The sequence below is a fragment of the Manis javanica genome, chromosome 1, assembly GCF_040802235.1.
Source record: "Manis javanica isolate MJ-LG chromosome 1, MJ_LKY, whole genome shotgun sequence".
NCBI classification, from domain to species: Eukaryota; Metazoa; Chordata; class Mammalia; order Pholidota; family Manidae; genus Manis; species Manis javanica.
Window position 1 is genome coordinate 101484714 of NC_133156.1, and position 20211 is coordinate 101504924.

The 20211-nt window shown below is 32.7% G+C and overlaps 1 protein-coding gene across 5 annotated transcripts in view; it reads right to left on the reverse strand.

Moving 5' to 3' along the window:
* Nucleotides 1-876: 876 nt before the first annotated feature.
* The window catches only part of RNF180 (ring finger protein 180), a 184256-nt gene continuing 164921 nt past the window's right edge, over nucleotides 877-20211 (reverse strand). For 2 of the 5 annotated variants that reach the window (XM_073235796.1, XM_073235784.1), the window contains exon 7: nucleotides 877-4201. In XM_073235796.1, the coding sequence (XP_073091897.1) occupies nucleotides 4005-4201 (197 nt within the window). In that variant the 3' untranslated portion in view covers nucleotides 877-4004. The remainder of the gene's footprint in view (nucleotides 4202-20211) is intronic. The other 3 variants (XM_073235777.1, XM_073235772.1, XM_073235768.1) reach the window with 2 other exon arrangements.

A 20211-nucleotide genomic window follows, 5' to 3' on the forward strand; every position in this document is an offset into this window, starting at 1 on the left:
TGGGAAGTGTGTGTATGTGTATATAGTATCAGGGGAATTGGTTACCATGTTAGTGATCTGGAGACATACTGGAGGCCTGAGATTTTGCATAATTTGATTTTTGTTGTTTTTTAAGATTAAAAAAGTATTGCTAGTTTTCTTTCTTTATGTTAGCTAACTTTATGAGTAACTCTATCTTAATCGTGATGCTGGACTTAGCACTTTTCCACTGCATCAAAGCTTAGGAGAGTATTTTGTTATTTAGGAGACTGTATCTAATCATGGTTCTAGTACTAATTAGATAATGTTGAATACTAATTTTATTATATATTCATTACATTTTATTTATGAATTAAGTAATAATGATGGGCTAATCCTAACTATAAATCTGAGTGCCAAACAGGTCAGGTCTTTTACTCTGAAACCTCAAGGGGAATGGGCAGGTACAGTAAGAGAGGAAAACAGACAGCAAGTACTGGAACCAAAGTACAGTCCTTCAGGAAGGTCATGCAAGACTGAGTTGTGAATTTAGAAGGCAAACTCTTAAGGAATAAAACTCATTGTTTTTTCCTTTTCCCATCTTTTCAGCTTTACCTCAAAATTACCAAAAGGCTAAAGGGAATACAGGAAATATCTATAATCAGATTATTGGAGTAAAATGAAAGATTGTTTAGGATTTACATTTAGAGATGAGAAAGAACTTTTCTCCTCAAGGCCTAGATTTAGTAAAGTTGTTTTTTGATCTCATAGCACCATGTACTAATTTTTGTCTGAATTTTTATCCCTCTGTGTGGTCATTTCCTATTTATTCTTTAAACTAGATGAAAATATTCTTGATGGTGGAGTTTTAATTTTGTTCATTAGATATTTCTAGTACAAACACAATTTCTGACAAGGAAGGTGCTTGGTGATTATTTTATTTTTATTAATAATGTGTTTTAAAGCTATTAAAAATTAGCAAATTCATAAGGAAAGGAAAACTGGTAAAAAAATTTTTATGTATTCTAATTGTGAAAGATTGAATAACACAGTAAATGCTTGTTAAAAATGTGAAAAACTGTATCTTGCCCATACTGTATGTTATTCAGTAGAATATAATACAAATTAAAAAATTTCTGCTATATTCATTTAAGCACATTATATAGAGTTGCCCATATGAGTTGCAGTTTGATGTTTTTAATTTAACATTCGATTTAGTAGTCTTGTTTGTATGCATTTTTTTTTTCTCTGCCACCATCTTAAATTTATAATATATCTTAAAATTCCAGCTTCTTATACCTTGGTTACCTTACAATGAATGAGTTTCTTATACTTTGGTTTCAGTTACTCTGGAGAATTTCTGCTTGCCTCTTTTAAATTGCTCTCCTGGAAACCTCCAAAGTAAAATTCACATTTGTTACAGAGCATATATTTTAAGCCAAATCATCCACTAATGCCCGATATATTTGGTAAAAGTATTTTTAGCTATTTGTTCATGTTGACCTAATAGCCTAGCAGAAGGCTAGGTATTGTTTCCATTTCTAGTAAAGTCTGCATAGATAACCAAAATTGTTAGAAAAGTTTTAAAAAGATTTATACAGTACACTGTCACACACATACAAATAGTCTATTCTACCACTATATTCTTTTAGGAACTAAGGACGGAAACTAAGATGGTAGAAATCTCAGAGTAGTTGGAAGTTGTAGAATAGAAATTCTTGAAATTCTCTTTGAGTGGAGAAAAATAAGGATAAAATTTACTCTCATTCATTTATTTCTTGAAGACATAGGCCATTTGGACTGGTTTCTATTCATTTTCAGGCTTTATCTAGCTCTCATGAACTGGTAGCTCTAGGAAATGCTCTACTTATTAATATTATATTTAAAAACTTGTAGCTGGCTTTATTTGCAGGAAGTTTTAAAAATATTTTAAAGTAAAATTAGAAATTTATACTTATTTTCTATATTTACCTTTAATTTTTATATGCCAAATGATGTAATTCTCAGATAGTTATTAATCATGATGCATGTAGTCAATGCATTTAGAATTCTCCAGATTATTCTTTTTTTAAGGGAATTTTATATTTAAGGGTATTACCTTTATTTAAGGGTACTATATATGTTTGTATTAAGTTTATAGATAAAGATTTATAAACTGATATGTATCACTAACATAAATATAACTGGGAATCAACTTTATTTCTCAGAAATCTATAGCTATAAAATACTACTTTACTTTATGTGTAGTTGTAATCAACTTTTTAAGTAATTTAAAAATGAATGAAGGCATATTTGCTAGAGCTTATTAGCCTGTAGTTGCCTAGGAAATGGCTGCTATTTATTTTAAAGTTCTTAAAATATGGCTCCTCCCATATATGTGTTAATTTTTCAGTCATGGCATATATTTTAGGTGATATTTTACTTATATTATGTTTCCTTTGAGCAATAAATTAGTGATATTTTATTTCTCTAAGGTAATACCAAGCTTTGCTGACAATATTGTTTCACCATGGTATCAGTTACATGTCACTAGACTTCAAGCACAATTTATTTATATACTTTATTATCACATATGAGCAAAAATTTATCTCTGTGCTTCTAAAATGTATTTAGTTTTCTGCTTTCTGGATTTGATGATTTCTATGCTATTGTTTTCCTTTACAGATGTAATTTTAAATACTATAACAACAGTATTAGAATAAAAATCTGTACCATTCTTCCATATTTCTTAGAACACCACATAGTGTCAGTTAAGTGTTTTTATTCAAATACAGTCAGAAGTAATTAGGCCAAGTCTGGACTTTTCATAGACTGAAATGTTGAAGCCTGATTAATCCCAATTTGTTTAGATGGCGATAAAGTTTTTAGTGCCATGAGAGGTTCAGTTAATTTATGAAAAAATATGCCTATTACATTATCAGATATGACATTATAGTGTAGAAATGGATTAATAGTTCATAATCAAAACTTTTGTCCTGAGTTACATAAAGACCATCTTGAGTGACTGAAATAAATAAGCTTAATTCTCTCTGTTTTAATTTTTTTACTCTTAAAGTTGGGATACCTGGCCCAATTCCTTCCCATTTGAGATAATTCAGATTTCCTATTTTTTTTATTAAGATAAAAACTAATTCCAAGGATTACTATAATAATAAACAAAAATTTCATGTTTCCTTTCTGTAAACCATAAGCCTATTTCTTATTCCTTGTATTAAATCATTTGATAACAATGAAAAAAATTCAGAAGCCATTCTTTATTGTGCATGTACAATATACTTGATAACCTTGAGTTAAATGAATTACTAAATTATTACATTTTGGACATGCATTGCTCTTTTTAGACTACTGAAAGTTAACTTTTTATTTCTTCAGGTGAGTAATCCTGAAGTTCAAAAACTTTTAATATATTTCTGTATGTGTCTACTGGTGGGGGTTGGTCTCAGTTTTTGTTCTGTATTTACTATTCTGTTCTTATAGTAATTAAAAATATTGCACTAACACAATTATTAGGTCTGTAAAAAAAGGACAGTCAGCTTTCTTGGTAATAGAAGATATAAGTAGAGATAATTAGAAACCAAAACTGAATATACCCTGCTAGATTAATTCCCAGAGAATATTTTTTATCTTTAATGCACATAATTTGCCTGAGAATAAGTGGTAGTTGACTAAATATGTTAGCAATAAAGATACTATCTGTTCAGATTATTTCCTTTTGTATTTTGACTATTTTTAAGTAGAGGGAAAATCTCAGTCTTTACAATCAAGATAAGCATAAAAGTGATGTAAAATTAGAGCCCACAAATCCTAAACCAAGAACTATGAAATCAGTAGTGCTTTGTTGCCAGGTGCTAGATATATTACCTCTTGAATAGAGTTTAGTTTATTACATTAAAAACATAGTAAGTCCATTACTCTCAGACTTTCTATAAACACCACAATTTATATAATGCAACATTATAAAAACTTCAAAGACATTTAGAAAATGTTTAAGTAATGGTTATCTACATCATTTGTGATTGTTCAACTATAGTAAGGTATGAAAATTCCTAAAACGGAAAGAAAAAATAGCAAAGAAAGCAGAAAACAATGAATCCAATGACCCAGTTCACTGAATAAATATAGATGATCACCATATCCATGTCAAACCACCATCCACGGCTATCATCCTCAAAGTGCAGATAATCCATCCTATGTGCACCATGTGGGAACTGCCTTGTAACTGGAGCTGCACGTCTGTGGAAACCTAGAAGATGTATGAACATATTATTTGAAGCTCATTAAATTCAGATACATGCTCAGAAAGGAGGCTTTATTCTGAACACAGGTACCGTGAACAGAGTGTATCTTGATTTCACTGAGTAATATGTTTTATGTCTGATTGTTTTTTTTTCAATGATAAACAACTATCAGAAGTCTCTCTTAGTTATGAATTTTAAGGACAGAGACAATAAAATGATCAAAGACCATGAGAGACGGAGTCAGGAGACTTGTTATGTTACTTGCGCCAATTTATTATCTGTTTGGGACTTAGATGTCTCATCTATGCCATCTGATTACTTAATTAAACATTTTGTGGAGATCAAATGTAATTATTTTCAAATGAGAGCATTTTCTAAATTTAAACATTATTCATGTTTTATTTTTATGACTGTTGTTAATAATTACTGTTCATAAATTCTGATTGCCAACTTAACCTTATATGTTGTATCTCAAGAAGTTTCTTCAGTTGTTTGAGCAAAATTCTATGAGAAAAATGTCTTATTTTGTTTGAGCATTGAATAAACTGGATAAGGTATTCCTTTGAAAAAAATTTCAAAGCAAGGGCCTACTTAAGGATATTGGTTGGTATGTAAAAAGCAAATCTCCAAAGTAAGAAATTGTCCATTTGTGACTAAATTAATATGACATTAGAGAAATATTACATCTTGTGAAATTCTATTTTTTTCTTTGAGACACATATGCTAATTATTTAGAGCTTGAGTATAAACTTTCCTGAGAGCAACCCATTTTTGTTGGCTGACCAATGTATAATTTCAAAGACCTCTAAGAAATAAATTTAATTTTCTAAAGACTGATAACCTAATATTAATCTTTGCTTTTTATCTACTGTCTATTTTAAGTATTTGTGTTTATTAGTGTTAGAACAATATAATAAACTGAGCAGAAAAGGTGTAATTCTGGTACTTGCTAGTAATTCTAGTGATGAAAATTCTGTGAGGCTCAAGCCTGGAAGCAGATTCTGGTTCAACCATGTCAAAAGTTCAGTAATTTTTGACATTATGCTCTAGATCAGACTGCCATTCTGATGGCAAGGTAATTTGCATTCACCTGGATATTAGTATTTTATTTAAAGTCAACTTCTTTGATCAAAAACAATCACAAATTGTGATGTCTCTTTTGTATATATTTAAGGTATAAAACAATGATTTCACGTACATATATTTAGTGAGGTGATTATTTCATCAAGCTAATTAACATATCCATCTCAAATAATTACCTATGTTGTTGTGAGAGTACCTGAAGTCTATTCTCTTAGTAAATTTCTAGTATTTCTTATCAGATACATGATTTGCATATTTTCCTTCCAGTCTGTGGGTTGTCTTTTCATTTTGTTTCCTTTGCTGTGCTGAAGCTTTTAGTTTGATATAATTCCACTTGTTTATTGCCTGAGCTTTCATGGTCATTTCCAAAAAATCACTGGCCAGTGTCAAGGAGCTTACCTTTTATGTTTTCTTGTAGAGTATTATGGTTTCAGTTCTTATAGTTAAAACTTTAATCTATATTGAGTAGACCTTTGGGTACATTGTAAGATAAGGGTCTGATTTCATTTTTTTATATCTAGCAAACCAGTTTTTCCAGTATAATTTATTGTGTATTCTTGGCAATTTTATTGGGAGTTAGTTGATTGTTTATATGTGGGTTTATTTCTGGGCTCTCTATTGTGTTCTGTTAGTCTATGAGTTTGTTTTTATGCTAGTTGCAACTGATTTGATCACTATGGTTTTGCAGTATAATTTGAAGTCAGGAAGTGTGATGCATTCCACTCTGCTCTTTCTCAAAATTCTTTAGCTATTTGGGGTCTTTTGTGGTCCCATATGAAATTTTAGGATTTTTTCTATTTCTGTAAAAAATGCCACTGGTATTTTAGGGATTGCATTGAATCTTTGTATTGCTTTATAATGCTTTTTATTGGACATCTTAACAATATTAATTCTTCTAATCAATGAACATAGAATAGTTTTCCATTTAGTTGTGTCTTCTTCAAATTATTTCATCAATATTTAATATTTTTCAGTGTTTATTTGTAGATTGTTTACTTGTATTATATAGATTTAAAACACATAAGAAGAATGAGATAAAGATAAAATTTTATTTTAGAACAAACTAGCCACCCATATTTCAAATAGGTTTTTGATGAACTTCTAATGTTTTTGGCTGACTTCCTATCTGATTTCCTTTTTTAATTATTGATTTTTATAGCTTACAGAAGGCTTATATTATGATATGTTGGCTCCTCTATTTTTTTGTTTAGTTTTGTTTCCTCTTCAATCTGATTTATTTTTAGATTGTTTAATTAGGTCCCTAGTCTATTTTGTACTGGGAGTTTATTTAAAACCAAATAATATAATCCAGAATCTGTTTAACTGGGCTTATGTTAACTTCTGTATATGTCAACATATGTACAACAAACAAATGAAATCAGCCCTTCTGTATTGTCACATTTCTAGTTTTCCAGCTAACATTACATACCATTGTAACACATAAGAATGCCAGTGTCCCAGTCCTCATTAAATATTAGTAAAGCTTATAAACTTTAATGTTACCTAAACAGAAGAAAATTAATCCCATTTATCTTCCCTCATTCCAATGGACTGCCTGGAACCAAACTGGTGGGCATTCTATTACAGAGAGGATAATAAAATAATTTCAATGCCAACATCTTTTTAAGACTAACTGTAGTCAGTATTTTAAGGGCGAAGTGGCCTTTCTGTCTGTGTAGGAGAGAAGGGGAAGTGGGAAGAATTTTTTTCATGTTCAAATATTAACCTAATATATAAGCACAAATATTCCCAAAAAAAGTTTATATGCCTTTTCAAAAACGTCTTAACAAATAGAGACTGGGAATAGGTAAGTTTGTTATTGGAAATAGTTAATATTACTATTTTAAAAATATGTGGTGTTTTTTGTTCAAAAGGATTTATTATTTATAGGCCTTAGTTTCTTCAGATTAAAAAATTTCAATTGTTTGGGTCAAAGAAGTAATGGTATTAACAGCCTAGTTGTAGAAGACAGTAGAGCTGAGAGTAGACATGGCACAAAAGATGAAGCATTATGAGCAGGGAGATCATACACACTGGCTTCTCCAGTTCACTCTTGGTGTCCTGATATAATTACTAATAGTGTCCCTTTACTCTAAAAGTGTCCTCATTAATGCTAATTTCCTTTATTGGTGGAACAATGGAAAAAGACAGCAGTGTAGGAAGATACTGGACTACAAAAGTTCTAGCTTTGAACTCCTGAAGGCTATGTTGATGCCAGGTGGCTTAGGAAAGAAGTTTTTATAGGTAAAGTGGATAATGATCATTGCTCAATTAAAGTTAACTTAAAAAACTTTTTTTAAGTGGGGAGGGAATGAATAGATGTTTACAATAAATGGGATGGGATGATTATAATTTCTAATCAAAATCAGACTAAAAATCATCTCACTGATACTGTTACTTGATAAAGTATTAAATAGATTATGCATTAGAAAAACTGACAAATTCCACTGTAAAATGATAATGCAAGTATCTAATTCATTGGGCTTTTATGAGGATTAGATTAATTAATACATGTAAATTACTGGTCTATAGTAAAAGTTTGATAAATATTAGATTCCTTTTTTAAATTTATTTTTATTTTTTAACTTAAGTATTGTTGATATACAATCCTACATTGGTTTCAATTATACAACACAGTGGTTCAACAGTTACCCATATTATTAGATCCTTACCCCTACTATTGCAGTTACTATCTGTCAACATAGAAATATGATACAGAATCACTGACTGTATTCTCCATGCTGTACTACCATCCCCACAAAGAACTTATATTATAATTGAGAAATTTTATGCTCATTCATCCCCCTCCTTCTTCCTCTCCAACCCCCACCCCTTCTCCATGGTAACCACCAATCACTTGTCAGTGTCTTGTGAGTCTACTATTTTGTTCATTTTGTTTTGTTTTGTTTTTAGATTACACAAATAAGAGAAATCATATGGTATTTGTCTTTCTCCACCTGGCTTATTCCACTTAGTGTAATACCCTCTAGGTCCATTCATGTTGTCACAAATGGCAGGATTTCTTTCTTTTTATGACTGAATAATATTCCATTGTGTATATGTATCACGTCTTCTTTATCCCTTCACCTATTGATGGACACTTTGGCTACTTCCATACTTTGGCTGTTGTGAATAATGTGGCAATAGACACAGGGGTGCATATATCTTTTCAAATCAGTGCTTTTATTTTCTTCAAGTAAATTCCTAGTTGTATGGCACTTCTACTTTTAGTGTTTTGAGGAACTCCATGCTGCTGTTCATAGTGGATGCACCAGTTTACATTGCCACCAACAGTGTAGGAGGGTTCCCTTTTTCCCATATCCTCATTAACACTTGAAATTTCTTGTCTTTGGATAATGGCTATTCTGACTGGTGTGAGGTGATAACTCATTGTTGTTTGATTTGCCTTTCCCTGATGATTAGCAATATGGCATCTTTTCATGTGCTTGTTGACCAACTGTATTTCTTTCCTGGAAAAATGTCTGTTCAGGTACTCCACCGTATTTTTTAATCAGGTTTTTGTTTTGTTGGTGCTGAGGCATATGAATTCTTTATATATTTTGGATGTTAACCTCTTATTGGATAAATCATTTAAAATATATTCTCCATACTGTAGGTTGCCTTTTGTTTTGCTGATGATGTTCTTTACAGAAGCTTTTTAGTTTGATGTAGTCCAACATGTTCATTTTTGATTTTGCTTCCCTTGCCCAAGGAGATGTGTCCAGGAAAAAAATTGCTTACCCTTATGGTCAACAGATTTTTGCCTACTTTTTTTCTAAGACATTTATGGTTTCATGTCTTATTCAGGTGTTTGATCCATTTGGAGTTTACTTTTGAGTATGGAGTTAGGCAGTAATCCATTTCATTCTCTGGCATGTAGCTGTTCAGTTTTCCCAACAGCAGTGGTTGAAGAGATTGCCTTTTCCCCACTGTATATTCATGGCTCCTTTATAGTATAGTAATTGACCATAAATGCATAGGTTTATATCTGGGCTCTCTCTTCTATTCCATCAATCTATGGGTCTTTCTTGTGCTAGTACTGTATTGTTTCAATTACTGTAGCTCTGTAGTCTACCGGTCTACCTTGAAGTCAGGGAGTCTAATACACCCAGCTTCGTTGTTCTGTCTCAGGATTGCTTTGGCTATTTGGGGTCTTTTGTGGTTCCGTACAAATTTTATGATTATTTTCTCAAGTTCATTGAAAAATGCTTGGTATTTTGAAAGGGATTTCATTGACTCTGTAAAATGCTTTGCACAGGATGACCATTTTGACAATATTAATTCTTCCTATTCATGAGCATGGGATAGATTTTCATTTACTTGTGTGTTCTAGAATTTCTCTTATGAGTGTCTTATAGTTTCAGAGCACAGGTCTTTCACCTCCTTGGTTAGGTTTATTCCTAGGTATTTTATTCTTTTGGATGCAATTGTAAATGTAATTGTTTTCCTGATTTCTCTTTCTGCTAGTTCATTGTTAGTATATGTAACAGATTTCTGTGTATTATATTAATTTTGTATCCTCTAACTTTGCTGAATCTAGTTATTAGTTCTAATAGTTTCTTGGTGGAATCTTCAGGTTTTCTCTATATGTAATATCATGTCATCTGCAAATAGTGACAGTTTAACTTCTTCTTTACTGGTTTGAATGCCTTTTCTCTCTGTATCTTGTCTGACTGCTGTGGCTAAGATTCCAGTACTGTGTTGAACAAAAGTGGTGAGAGTGGGCATCTTTGTCTTATTAAGTATGATGTTAGTAGTGGGTTTGTTCAGTATGGACTTGATTATGTTGAGGTATGTACCCTCTATACCCATTTTGTTGAGAGTTTTTACTGTGAATGGATGTTGAATTTTGTCAAATGCTTTTTCAGCATCTACTGAGATAGTCATATGGTTTTTATCCTTTTGTTTAATGTGGTGTATGATGTTGACTGATTTATTAATATTGTACCATCCTTGAATCCCTGGGTTAAACCCTACTTGGTGTGATGGATGATCCTTTTGATGTATTTTTGAATTTGGTTTGCTAATATTTTGTTGAGGATTTTTGTATCTATGTTCATCAGGGATATTGGTCTGTAATTTTCTTTCTTTGTAGTGTCTTTGCCTGATTTTCAGTTTAGAGTGATGCTGGCCTCATAGAATGAGTTTGGAAGTATTCCCTACTCCTCTTTTTGGAATACTTTAAGAAGAATAGGTATTAGGTCTTCTTTAAATGTTTGGTAGAATTCAGTGGTGAAGCCAGCTGGTCATGGATTTTGTTTGTTGGGAATTTTTTGACTACCAGTTCAATTTCATTACTGGTAATTGGACTGTTTAGATTTTCTGTTTCTTCCTGGGTCAATCTTGAAAGGTTGTATTTTTCTAGGAATTTGTCCATTTATTTTAGGTTGCCCAATTTATTGGTATATAATTTTTCACAATAGTCTCTTATAATTCTGTGTATTTCTGTGATATCAATTGTGATTCCTTTTTCATTTCTGATTTTATTTGTGTACTCTTTATTTCTTAATAAGTCTGGCTAGGGGTTTGTCTATTTTATTTATTGTCTCAAAGACCTAGCTCTTGTTTTCATTTTTTTCTATTGTTTTTATTCTACTCTATCTTATTTATTTCTATCCTGATCTTTATTATGTCCTTTCTTCTACTAACTTTGGGTTTCATTTGTTCTTTTTCTAGTTTCTTTAATTTTGAGTTGACTATTTATTTGTGATTGTTGTTTCATAAGTAGGTCTGTATTGCTATGTACTTCCCTCATAGAACTGCTTTTGCAGGATCCTACAAATTTTGGACTATTGTATTTTTGTTTTCATTTTTCTCCATGTATTTCCTGATTTCTATTTTGATTTGTTCATTGATCCCTTAATTATGTAGAAGCATATTGTTTAGCTTCTATGTGTTTGTGGGCTTTATTGTTTTGTGTAATTTATTTAGAGTCATACCACTGTGGCCTGAGAAATTGTTTGGGACAATTTCAATCTTTTTAAATTTATTGAGGCTCTTCTGTGGCCTTATATGTGATCTATTCTGGAAAATGTTCCATGTGGACTTGAGAAAAATGTGTATCCTGCTGCTTTTGAGTGGAGTGTTCTGTAGACATCTGTTAAGTTCCATCTGCTCTAACGTGTTGTTCAGTGCCTGTTTACTTATTTATTTTCTGTCTGGTTGATCTGCCTATTGATGTGTGTGTTAAGGTCGCCTAAAATGAATGAGTGCCTGTCTGTTTCCTCCTTTAATTCTGTTAGTATCTGTTTCATGTACTTAGGTGCTCCTATGTTGGGTACATAGATATTAATAGCTATATTCTCTTGTTGGACTGCTACCTTTATCATTACATAATGTACTTTTACTTTCTTTGTTTTGAAGTCTATTTTGTCTGATGTAAGTACTGCTGCATATGCTTTTTCCTCCCTATTATTTGCATGAAATATCTCTTTCCATCCTTTCACTTTGAGTGACTTTAGGTTTGAAATGATTCTCTTGTAGGCAGCATATTTATGCATCTGGTTTCTTTATTCATTCTGCCACTCTATGGTTTTTGATTGGTGTACTCAATCCATTTACTCTTAAGGTGATTATTGATATGTATGTACTTATTGCCATTTTATTAATTTTTTTCTGGTTGTTTTTGTAGTTCCTCTCAGTTGCTTTCTTCCTTTTTTATTCTTATTACTTGATGGTTTTGTTTGGTATTGTGACTTGATTTCTCTGTCTTTATTTTTGTGTATCTATTATAGGATTTCAGTTTGTGGTTACTATAAGGTTCACGCATAGCTTCCTAAGTATATAACAATCTATATTAACTTGATGATTGCTGTATTTTAAACACAGTCTAAAAGTCATTTTTTTCTTCTTTGAATTCCCCCTTTGCACTTTATGTATTAGATGTCATAATCTGCATTTTTTGTGTACCATTTAACTGATTTTGTGTACAGTTGGTTTTATGACTTTGTTTTTTTTTTTAAACTTTATACTTGCCTGATAAATAATTGGTTTATTACTTTTACTGTGGGTTTATTTTCACCAGTGAAATCTACATTTGCATCTACAGAAGTCCTTTTTACATGTTCTATAATGCCATGTTAGTGGTTATAAATTCCTTCAGCCTTTATTTATTTGGGAAATGTTTAATCTCTCCTTCAAATTGGAATGATAATCTTGCTGGGTAGAGTATTCTTGGTTCAAGATCCTTCATTTTCAATACATTAACTATTTCATGCTACTCCCTTCTGGCCTGTAAAGCTTCTGCTGAGAAGTCTGTTGTAGACTGATGGTATTTCTCTTATAAGTAATCTTTTTTCCCTGGCTGCTTTCAATACTCTCTCCTTATCTTTAAGCTTTGTCATTTTAATTATTATATGTCTTGGTGTTGTCTTCCTGGGTTGCTTTTGTTAGGGGCTCTCTGTGCTTTCATGACCTGACTGTCTATTTCATTACCCAGATTGGGGAAGTTTTCAACAATTATTACCTCGGAGCAACTTTCTATCCCTTTGTCTCTCTCTTCTACTTCTGATACCCCTATTATGTGAATATTTTGTTTTTACTTGTGTTATCACATAGCTCTCTTAGCATTCTTTTGTTCCTAGAGATTCTTTCTTCTCTGTTACTCAGTCTCATTTTTTTTTCTGTTCTCTAATTTACATCTCATTCATTGTCTCTTGCATCACTTTATTGTAGATTCTCTCCATTGTATATTTCATTTCAGTTACTGTATTTGTCATCTTGGAGTGGCTCTTTTTCAAATCCTCTCTGTTGAAGTCCTCCCTGAGATCATCAATACATTTTGCAAATTAGTGAGCATATTTATGACTGTTACTTTGAAATCTTTATCAAGAAGACTGGTGATCTCCATTTCATTTAACACTCTTTCTGGTGTCTTGTCCTGTACTTTTGTTTGGAACAAATTCCTCTGCTTCATTTTTCAGGGTTTCTGTGTTTCTTCCTTTGTATTAGATGTATCTGTTATGCTTCTTGATCTAGAGAGTAATGTCTTTATGAAGAAGGCACCTGTGGTGCCCAGAAGCTTAAGACTCTTTACTCTCTAGTGCCTGGTTCTCCTTTGTGGTGGAGCCCCAGTTGCTTTGGTGCACTATGGGTGGTGTCATCTTTCTGTCTGTTGCAGTCAGTGGGTATTTCAGTCTCCTCTAGATAGAAGTTTGCTTCAGCCAGCCCTTTGTGAGCAGAGCAGTGGGGCTTCTGCTGGGATTGTTGTGGGTGGGGCTGCCCTCTAACTGCCCTGCAGCAGTGGCAGGGAGCATCGCACCTGGCTGGGCCATACACAAGGAGGAAAGGCTCCTCAGAGCTTGCTCCCACAGGCACCTCCCCAGTTGGGCTGAGAAAGCTGGGAAAGCTTCCTTCTGCCTGGCAGGCAGCAAAGTCTAATGCTTCTAGTCCAAGTGGGTGGGTAGTCAGGGAAGCACCTCAGGGCTGAGCCCCAAGTGAGGGGGATGGAAAGTTTTGGGCTCCCATAAGTGCCAGAACTATTGGGCCATGGGAGTGCTGTGGAAGTGTCCAACTTCCCTTTCTCCTGTGGAGAAAGCTCTGTCCATCCGTGACCTCTCTGGCACTCCCCACTGCTGCTGGCAAGTCTTTCAAACTGCCACCTCTGTGTTGGTTATCAGCAAGACCCACAGAGCATGCCTGTTCTCTATTAGCAATGGGAGTTATCAGCCTCTCAGAGGGCTCTAGCTCTTTCTGGTGTACAGCCCCACTAATCACCAAAGCCTGATGCAATGTGGACTCATGTTCCCAGAGCAGATCTTCAGGGCCAGATGTGCAGAGTTCCTGGATGCTTATCCCTTCCTTGCTGTGTTCCTGTTTCCTGCTTGTGGAATGGGATGGAGGAAGGCTCAGTCCTGATTGATCATGGCTCTGCCACTTTACCTTTCTCTGTGTGGTCTTCTCTTCTTCACCAGGTATAGGTGGTCGTTCTGCAAACTTCAGGTCATTTTTACGGTTAGATGTACATGGTTCCTGTCTTAAAAAATTTAGTCTAGAAAAGTGTTTCTCAATCTTTAAAATTATCACCCTCATAAATAGAAAAAATAAGGTTAAATGTATTTTAAATTAAGTATTCTATGCAATAAATTAACTTAAATCTAATTTCTCCCTAGTGAGATAAATTAAATAGCAAGGAATAATATTTTATCAAGTAGGGTTATCTTATATCTATATATATATATATAAGAGTTTTTGGTGTCCCAAGAACAAATTTTTACCCTCTTTGGAGTCATATTATTCTTTTTCAAATGCATGATCTAGGAGACAGTACACTTAAAACCACTGTGTTAACAGTCACTGTAGATACTATATTATATATAACCACTTCATTCCAGCAAAGGATTTGTGTTGGAGTTAATGGAGTAAGAATCTTCTACACCAGAAACTTATTTTTACATAACCACAACCTACTATTGGTAACAAACTAATAATAATTTGTTTGGCATTAGAACATGGTTTAAAGGGTGTCCAATATTAGTAGTATACTTTAGCTATGCTATTTTAACAAAAAGAACACAGTAAAACACAAACCCCATGCTTTTTATATATATATAGTGAAGAAGAAGTATAGTGCAATGAAAATCATATTCATGAGGGAATCAGAAAATTTGGATTCCTTTACCAATATTAAATATACTCATTATTTGTCAAGTCCAAATAGTTTCTCTGTATCTGTTGAGATGTTCATATGACTTCCTTGTCTGATTCATTAAAATGATTAATTCAAATGAATTTTTAAAAAAGATCAGTTAAAGTGATTAAAGTGATAGATTTTCTGATTTTTTCCAGTGTCTCCTAATTTACTTCATACCTACGATAAATTTCATGAGTTCATGACATTGGTTTTTATATACTGATGAATTCAGCCTTATATATTTCATGTGGTGTTTTTATGCCTATATTTATAATAAGAATGATCTATAATTTTGTTTTATGCTATTTTTGCCTGGCTTGTATGTCATGATTTTATTGGCTTCATAAAATATGTTGGTAGGTGACAATTCTCTGTGGATCTCTGTGTGTCTGCATATCTTGCAAACAGAGGCACTGATTGCCTTTGTTCTGTACTATTTGTTTAAAAGACATTCCTATAGCAAACAGTATTAGGAGATAGTCTTCCTGTGGAAAGGCTTGCTTATAGCCTTAGGACATAGCATATTTAATGCCTGTTATAAAATATTTAAGTTTAGAAAGGTCAGCACTCTCTGTTTAACACACCCCACTGTATGTGTAGATATTATCTGGCCCTACTTTTAATGTCCTATAAACAATGGGGTTCAGGTATCCACCACAAATGCTGCTGGTCTGGCTACTGCTGTGAGTATTAAACTATCCTTTTGCTTTGACCTAGGAATCTTGTGTCTTCTGCAAGCATCCACAGAACTGGCAGACTGTCAGCTTGCAAATAGGGTAAATCTCAGACCCTTAAGAGTTCTCGATGTTGACAATCTTGTGTTCTTTTTTACTCTCTGAAAGTTTGTATAAAATTAGAAACCTTGATTGTTTGGGTAAATCAAACCTATTAAAACTATTTGCGTCTGTTGTCTTTTCAAGTATGCAGGTAGATTTTTAAATACAAACTCTTTAATAGTTGTTTCACTTTCTTTAATAGGTGTTCGTCTATCTATGTTTTCTAGTTCTTCTTTGGTAATTTTTATACAACATTATCCATTCTAACCAAGTTCTCAAAATTGTCGTAGTTGTGGTACATTTAGGGTTCTTCAGAAATATTCTGGTCTCCTTCTAAGTACATGGTTTATTTTGTACTTCCCTGTCCTTTAGAAGTTAGACATGGCCATGAGACTTGACTAGTGAAAACGACTAGACAATATAAATACTCTGTGATGCTTCTGGGTAGAACATTTACAGTCTGAGATGGTGAAGCAGTTCCTTCCTTCTCTACAACAACCAGCAATGTATGGACAGAGGCTATTTTGTCATTGTGGATTCTAAAGCTAAGGATGGTTAAAAGCAGAGTACTAAGGAGTTAAAGGGAAAAAAATCTCAATGTTACTATGAATTCTGACTGAAAATAATGAAATGACTTATGAAACTATTAAAGGGAAGAGTGATAATCACTTAAGTTGAATCTGAATTGTTTTCCTACATGAAAAATAAAGAGAGAGAAAGAGGGAGTGAGTGCTGGTTCCTGGAGAAACTCACTGTGTTAAATCAAAGAGTGAGAAAGAACTGTGAAGATAATCTCCAAGTCACTATCAGGTTTGGAATGAATAAAGAAGACCCAGCATCCCGGAATCTCAAACAGGGACTTCTGCTTCTTCACAAACTCTATTGTGTAAAAACAGTTTTACCTCAGAAGGATTTCTCTCCTACCCTGGAAAACAAGGCTATGACATATCCCCCACCCCCAGATTATGGTTCAAATTTACATTCACCATCAAAGGCCATAAACTAGGCTCCATTATTTTGAAGATGCTTTCTGAAACAGAAAGATCATCAACAATTATCTCACTCATTTCTGTAGCTTCAGTAACTTGCACAGTGCCTACACTTAGTACTAAGTATGTGTTTTAAGTCTATCCTTTTACACAGGCACCCATCCATTCATCAGAGAATAGAATGAATAATTAGCAAATCTTAAACAATGTCCCAAATCAAGCCTCTCAAATGTATTTTCAGCAAGAATTAAATATTATTATGAATATATTTGAGATATAGTTTATAATTCTTATGAAAAAATATCCTTTGGAGGTTAATTTAGAGAGCCCTGAAATCAGTATTAAAAAGGAAGTATGCCTATCCTTCACATATGATGGGTCAGACAAAAGGTTGAAACAGTGTTTAACTGCTTTCTATTCTTCATATTACATAAGAAGTTTGTTGTGTCAAAAATTGACTGACATAAGTAGGCCTTAGCAGAGGTGGAGTGATATTTTTATAGTAACAAGTAGATACAGAATTACTCTGTTAATGTACTTGAAAAGTTAACACAAAATGGATTTCAAATTCATCTTCATCTCCTATATCTTAAGGATTCCAGGGTATTATTCCTGCTAAATTAACATTTTTATACTAAACAAAGTAAGTTACAGATTACTTATAATTCTGTAACACCTGCTTACTTTTCAATATAGTTTATCAGGCTAAATTACAAAATTTATTAATTTTCTTCTAACCTAATAAGTACCACGTCCTTTAAAAAAGATTTATTGTGATGAAATATGTGTAACATACAGTTTGCCATTTTAACCATTTTTAGTATGCAAGTCAGTGGAATTAATTATACTCACAAAGTTGTGCAACTATCAGCACTATTTCCAAAAAATTATTTCACTATCACAAAGACAAACTCTGTAGCTATTAAGTAATAGTTTCCCAATTCCTCACTTCCCCCAGTGCCTAGTAATCTACTTTTTGTCTCTATGAATCTGTCTATTCTAGTTATCTTATATAAGTGGGATCATACAATATTCATGCTTTAGTGTCTGAATTATTTCACTTAATGTTTTCAAGGTTTAGTGACAATGCAGCATGTTATCATAACTTCACTCCTTTTTATGGCTGAATAATTTGACATTATATATATACATTTTGTTTATCCATTTATTTGTTAGTAGATATATTTGGATTATCTCTATCTTTTGGCTATGGTGAACTATGCTGCAATGAACATTCGCATACAAGTATCTGAGTCAGTTCTTTGGGGTATATGCCCTGGAGCATTGTTAAGTTAAATGGTTTAGATGTAAACATAAATTTCTATGTTCAGCTTTTTTGAGGAAACTCCAAACATTTTCACAGTAGGATGCATCATTTTACATCCCTACCAGCAATGTATGAAGGTTCCAATTTCTCCACATCTTTGCTAACACTTGTTGTTATTAAAAAATTTTTAGTAGGTGTGAAGCTCATTGTGGGTTCCATTCTAATTTCCCTCATGTGATGTTGAACATATTTTCATGTGCCTGTTGGTCATTTTGATGTTCTCTTTGGAAAATGTCTATTTAATTGGATTGTCTTTTTGTTAAGTTATATGGGTTCTTTATATTTTTTGGATATTAACACCTTAGTTGACATATGGTTGTAAAGTTTTCTCCAATTCTGTAGATTGTCTTTTCACTTGGTTAATTTTCTTTTGCTGTTGAGTTTGATGTAGTCCCATTTGTTGATTTTTGCTTTTGTTCTTTGTGCTTTTGTTGTCCTATCACAAAATCACTGCCTATACCAATGTTAAGGAGCTTCTCCCCTATGATTTCTTCTAGGATTTGTATGGTCAGGTCTTAAAGTTTTTATCCATTTGAGTTAATTTTTGTGTGGTATGAGATAGGCATTCAATTTCATTGTTCTGCATGTTTCTCCAGTTTTCCCAGAACCATTTGTTAAAGAGACTGTACTTATCCCATTGGGTGTTTTTGGCTCTTTTGTTAACCATTAGTTGATGACATGTGCTGGTATTTAATTCCAAGCTCTCTATTCTGTTCCATTGGTCTGTGTGTCTTTTTGCATGTGTGTGCCAGTACCATAATGTTTTTTATTACTATCATTTTGAAGTAGAGCTTGAAATCAGGAAGCATGGTATCTCTAATTTGTTCTTTTTTTCTTGGGATTACTTTGGCTGTTTTGGTTTTTTTGTGGTTCCACACTAATTTTAAGATTGTTTTATTTCTCTGAAGAACGTATTTGGGTAGTATGGATACCTTAATATACTAATTCTTCCAATCCGTGAACATAGGATGTCTTCCAACTTGTTTGATTATTCTTTTAGTTTAAATTGTACAGGTCTCTAACTTCCTTGGTTAAATTTATTTCTATTTTTGGTTAAATTTATTTCTATTTTTTTGCTTTATTTTTTATTGAAATATATACAATATCACATTGGTTTCAGATAAATAATTTAGTGATTTATCTATACTTCTATCCCTATAACTAAATTATAATTTGAAGTTTGTACCTCTTTATCCCAGTCACCTATTTCACCTTTCCCTGACCCTGAACTCCCATAGTAACCAACTGACCATTCTCTGTGTTTATTAGGCTGTTTTTTTTTTAGATTCCACATGTAAGTAAAATCATATATGGTGTTTGTCTTTCTCTGTCTGACTATTTCATTTAGCATAATAGCCTCTAGGTCCATCCATGTTATTGCAAATGTCAGGACTTCTTTTCTTATGGCTAAGCAATATTCTGTTGAATGGATAAAGCATGCATTACATATATATATATAAACTGATGGACACTTAGGTTGTTTCTATATTTTGGCCATTGTAAATAATGCTGCAGTATACTAGCAGTTCATATATCTTTTGGGATTAGTGATTTTATTTTCATTAGGTACATTCCCAGAAGTGGAAATGCTATGTCATATGGTATTTCTAATTTTTTGAGAAACCTCCATACTGATTTTCATAATGGATTAAAACTCTTGAACTTAACCTAATCTCTAATATATTTCAAAGAGCTTAAGTTGTAAAACAGTGTATTGGGTCATTATAGTTATCAGTAAGTCCTTCATGATAGATATCCCCATTTTACAGATTAACAATACAAAAAAAGTTTGAAGTTTGATGACATTTAGTTGTTTTGCCATGGGTCACATCGTAAGTGATGGAGCTGGGTCAGGAAGAGTTTCTTTTTACATATCTATGATAGTACATTAAATTTCAGGTATTTCAAAGCTATAAGAGAATGAAAAATCTCATTATTCTGACATTTTATATTGAAAGTACTTCAAATAACTGCCTTTTGAAAGATAGTTATTTTTTAAAATCATTTTATCTATTTTTGCTGGATATATATATAATCTTTCCTTTGACACTGAAAGAATGAGCAACTTGATTCCTTAGATAAGACACTGAGAAGGAGTTAACTAAAATGGAGACATAGGAGGCTCCTAAGCACCTCTCCTCCCACAGAAACACCAATTATACAGTTATACATGGAGCACCTCATTCTGAAAGAGATCCAGAAACTAGCT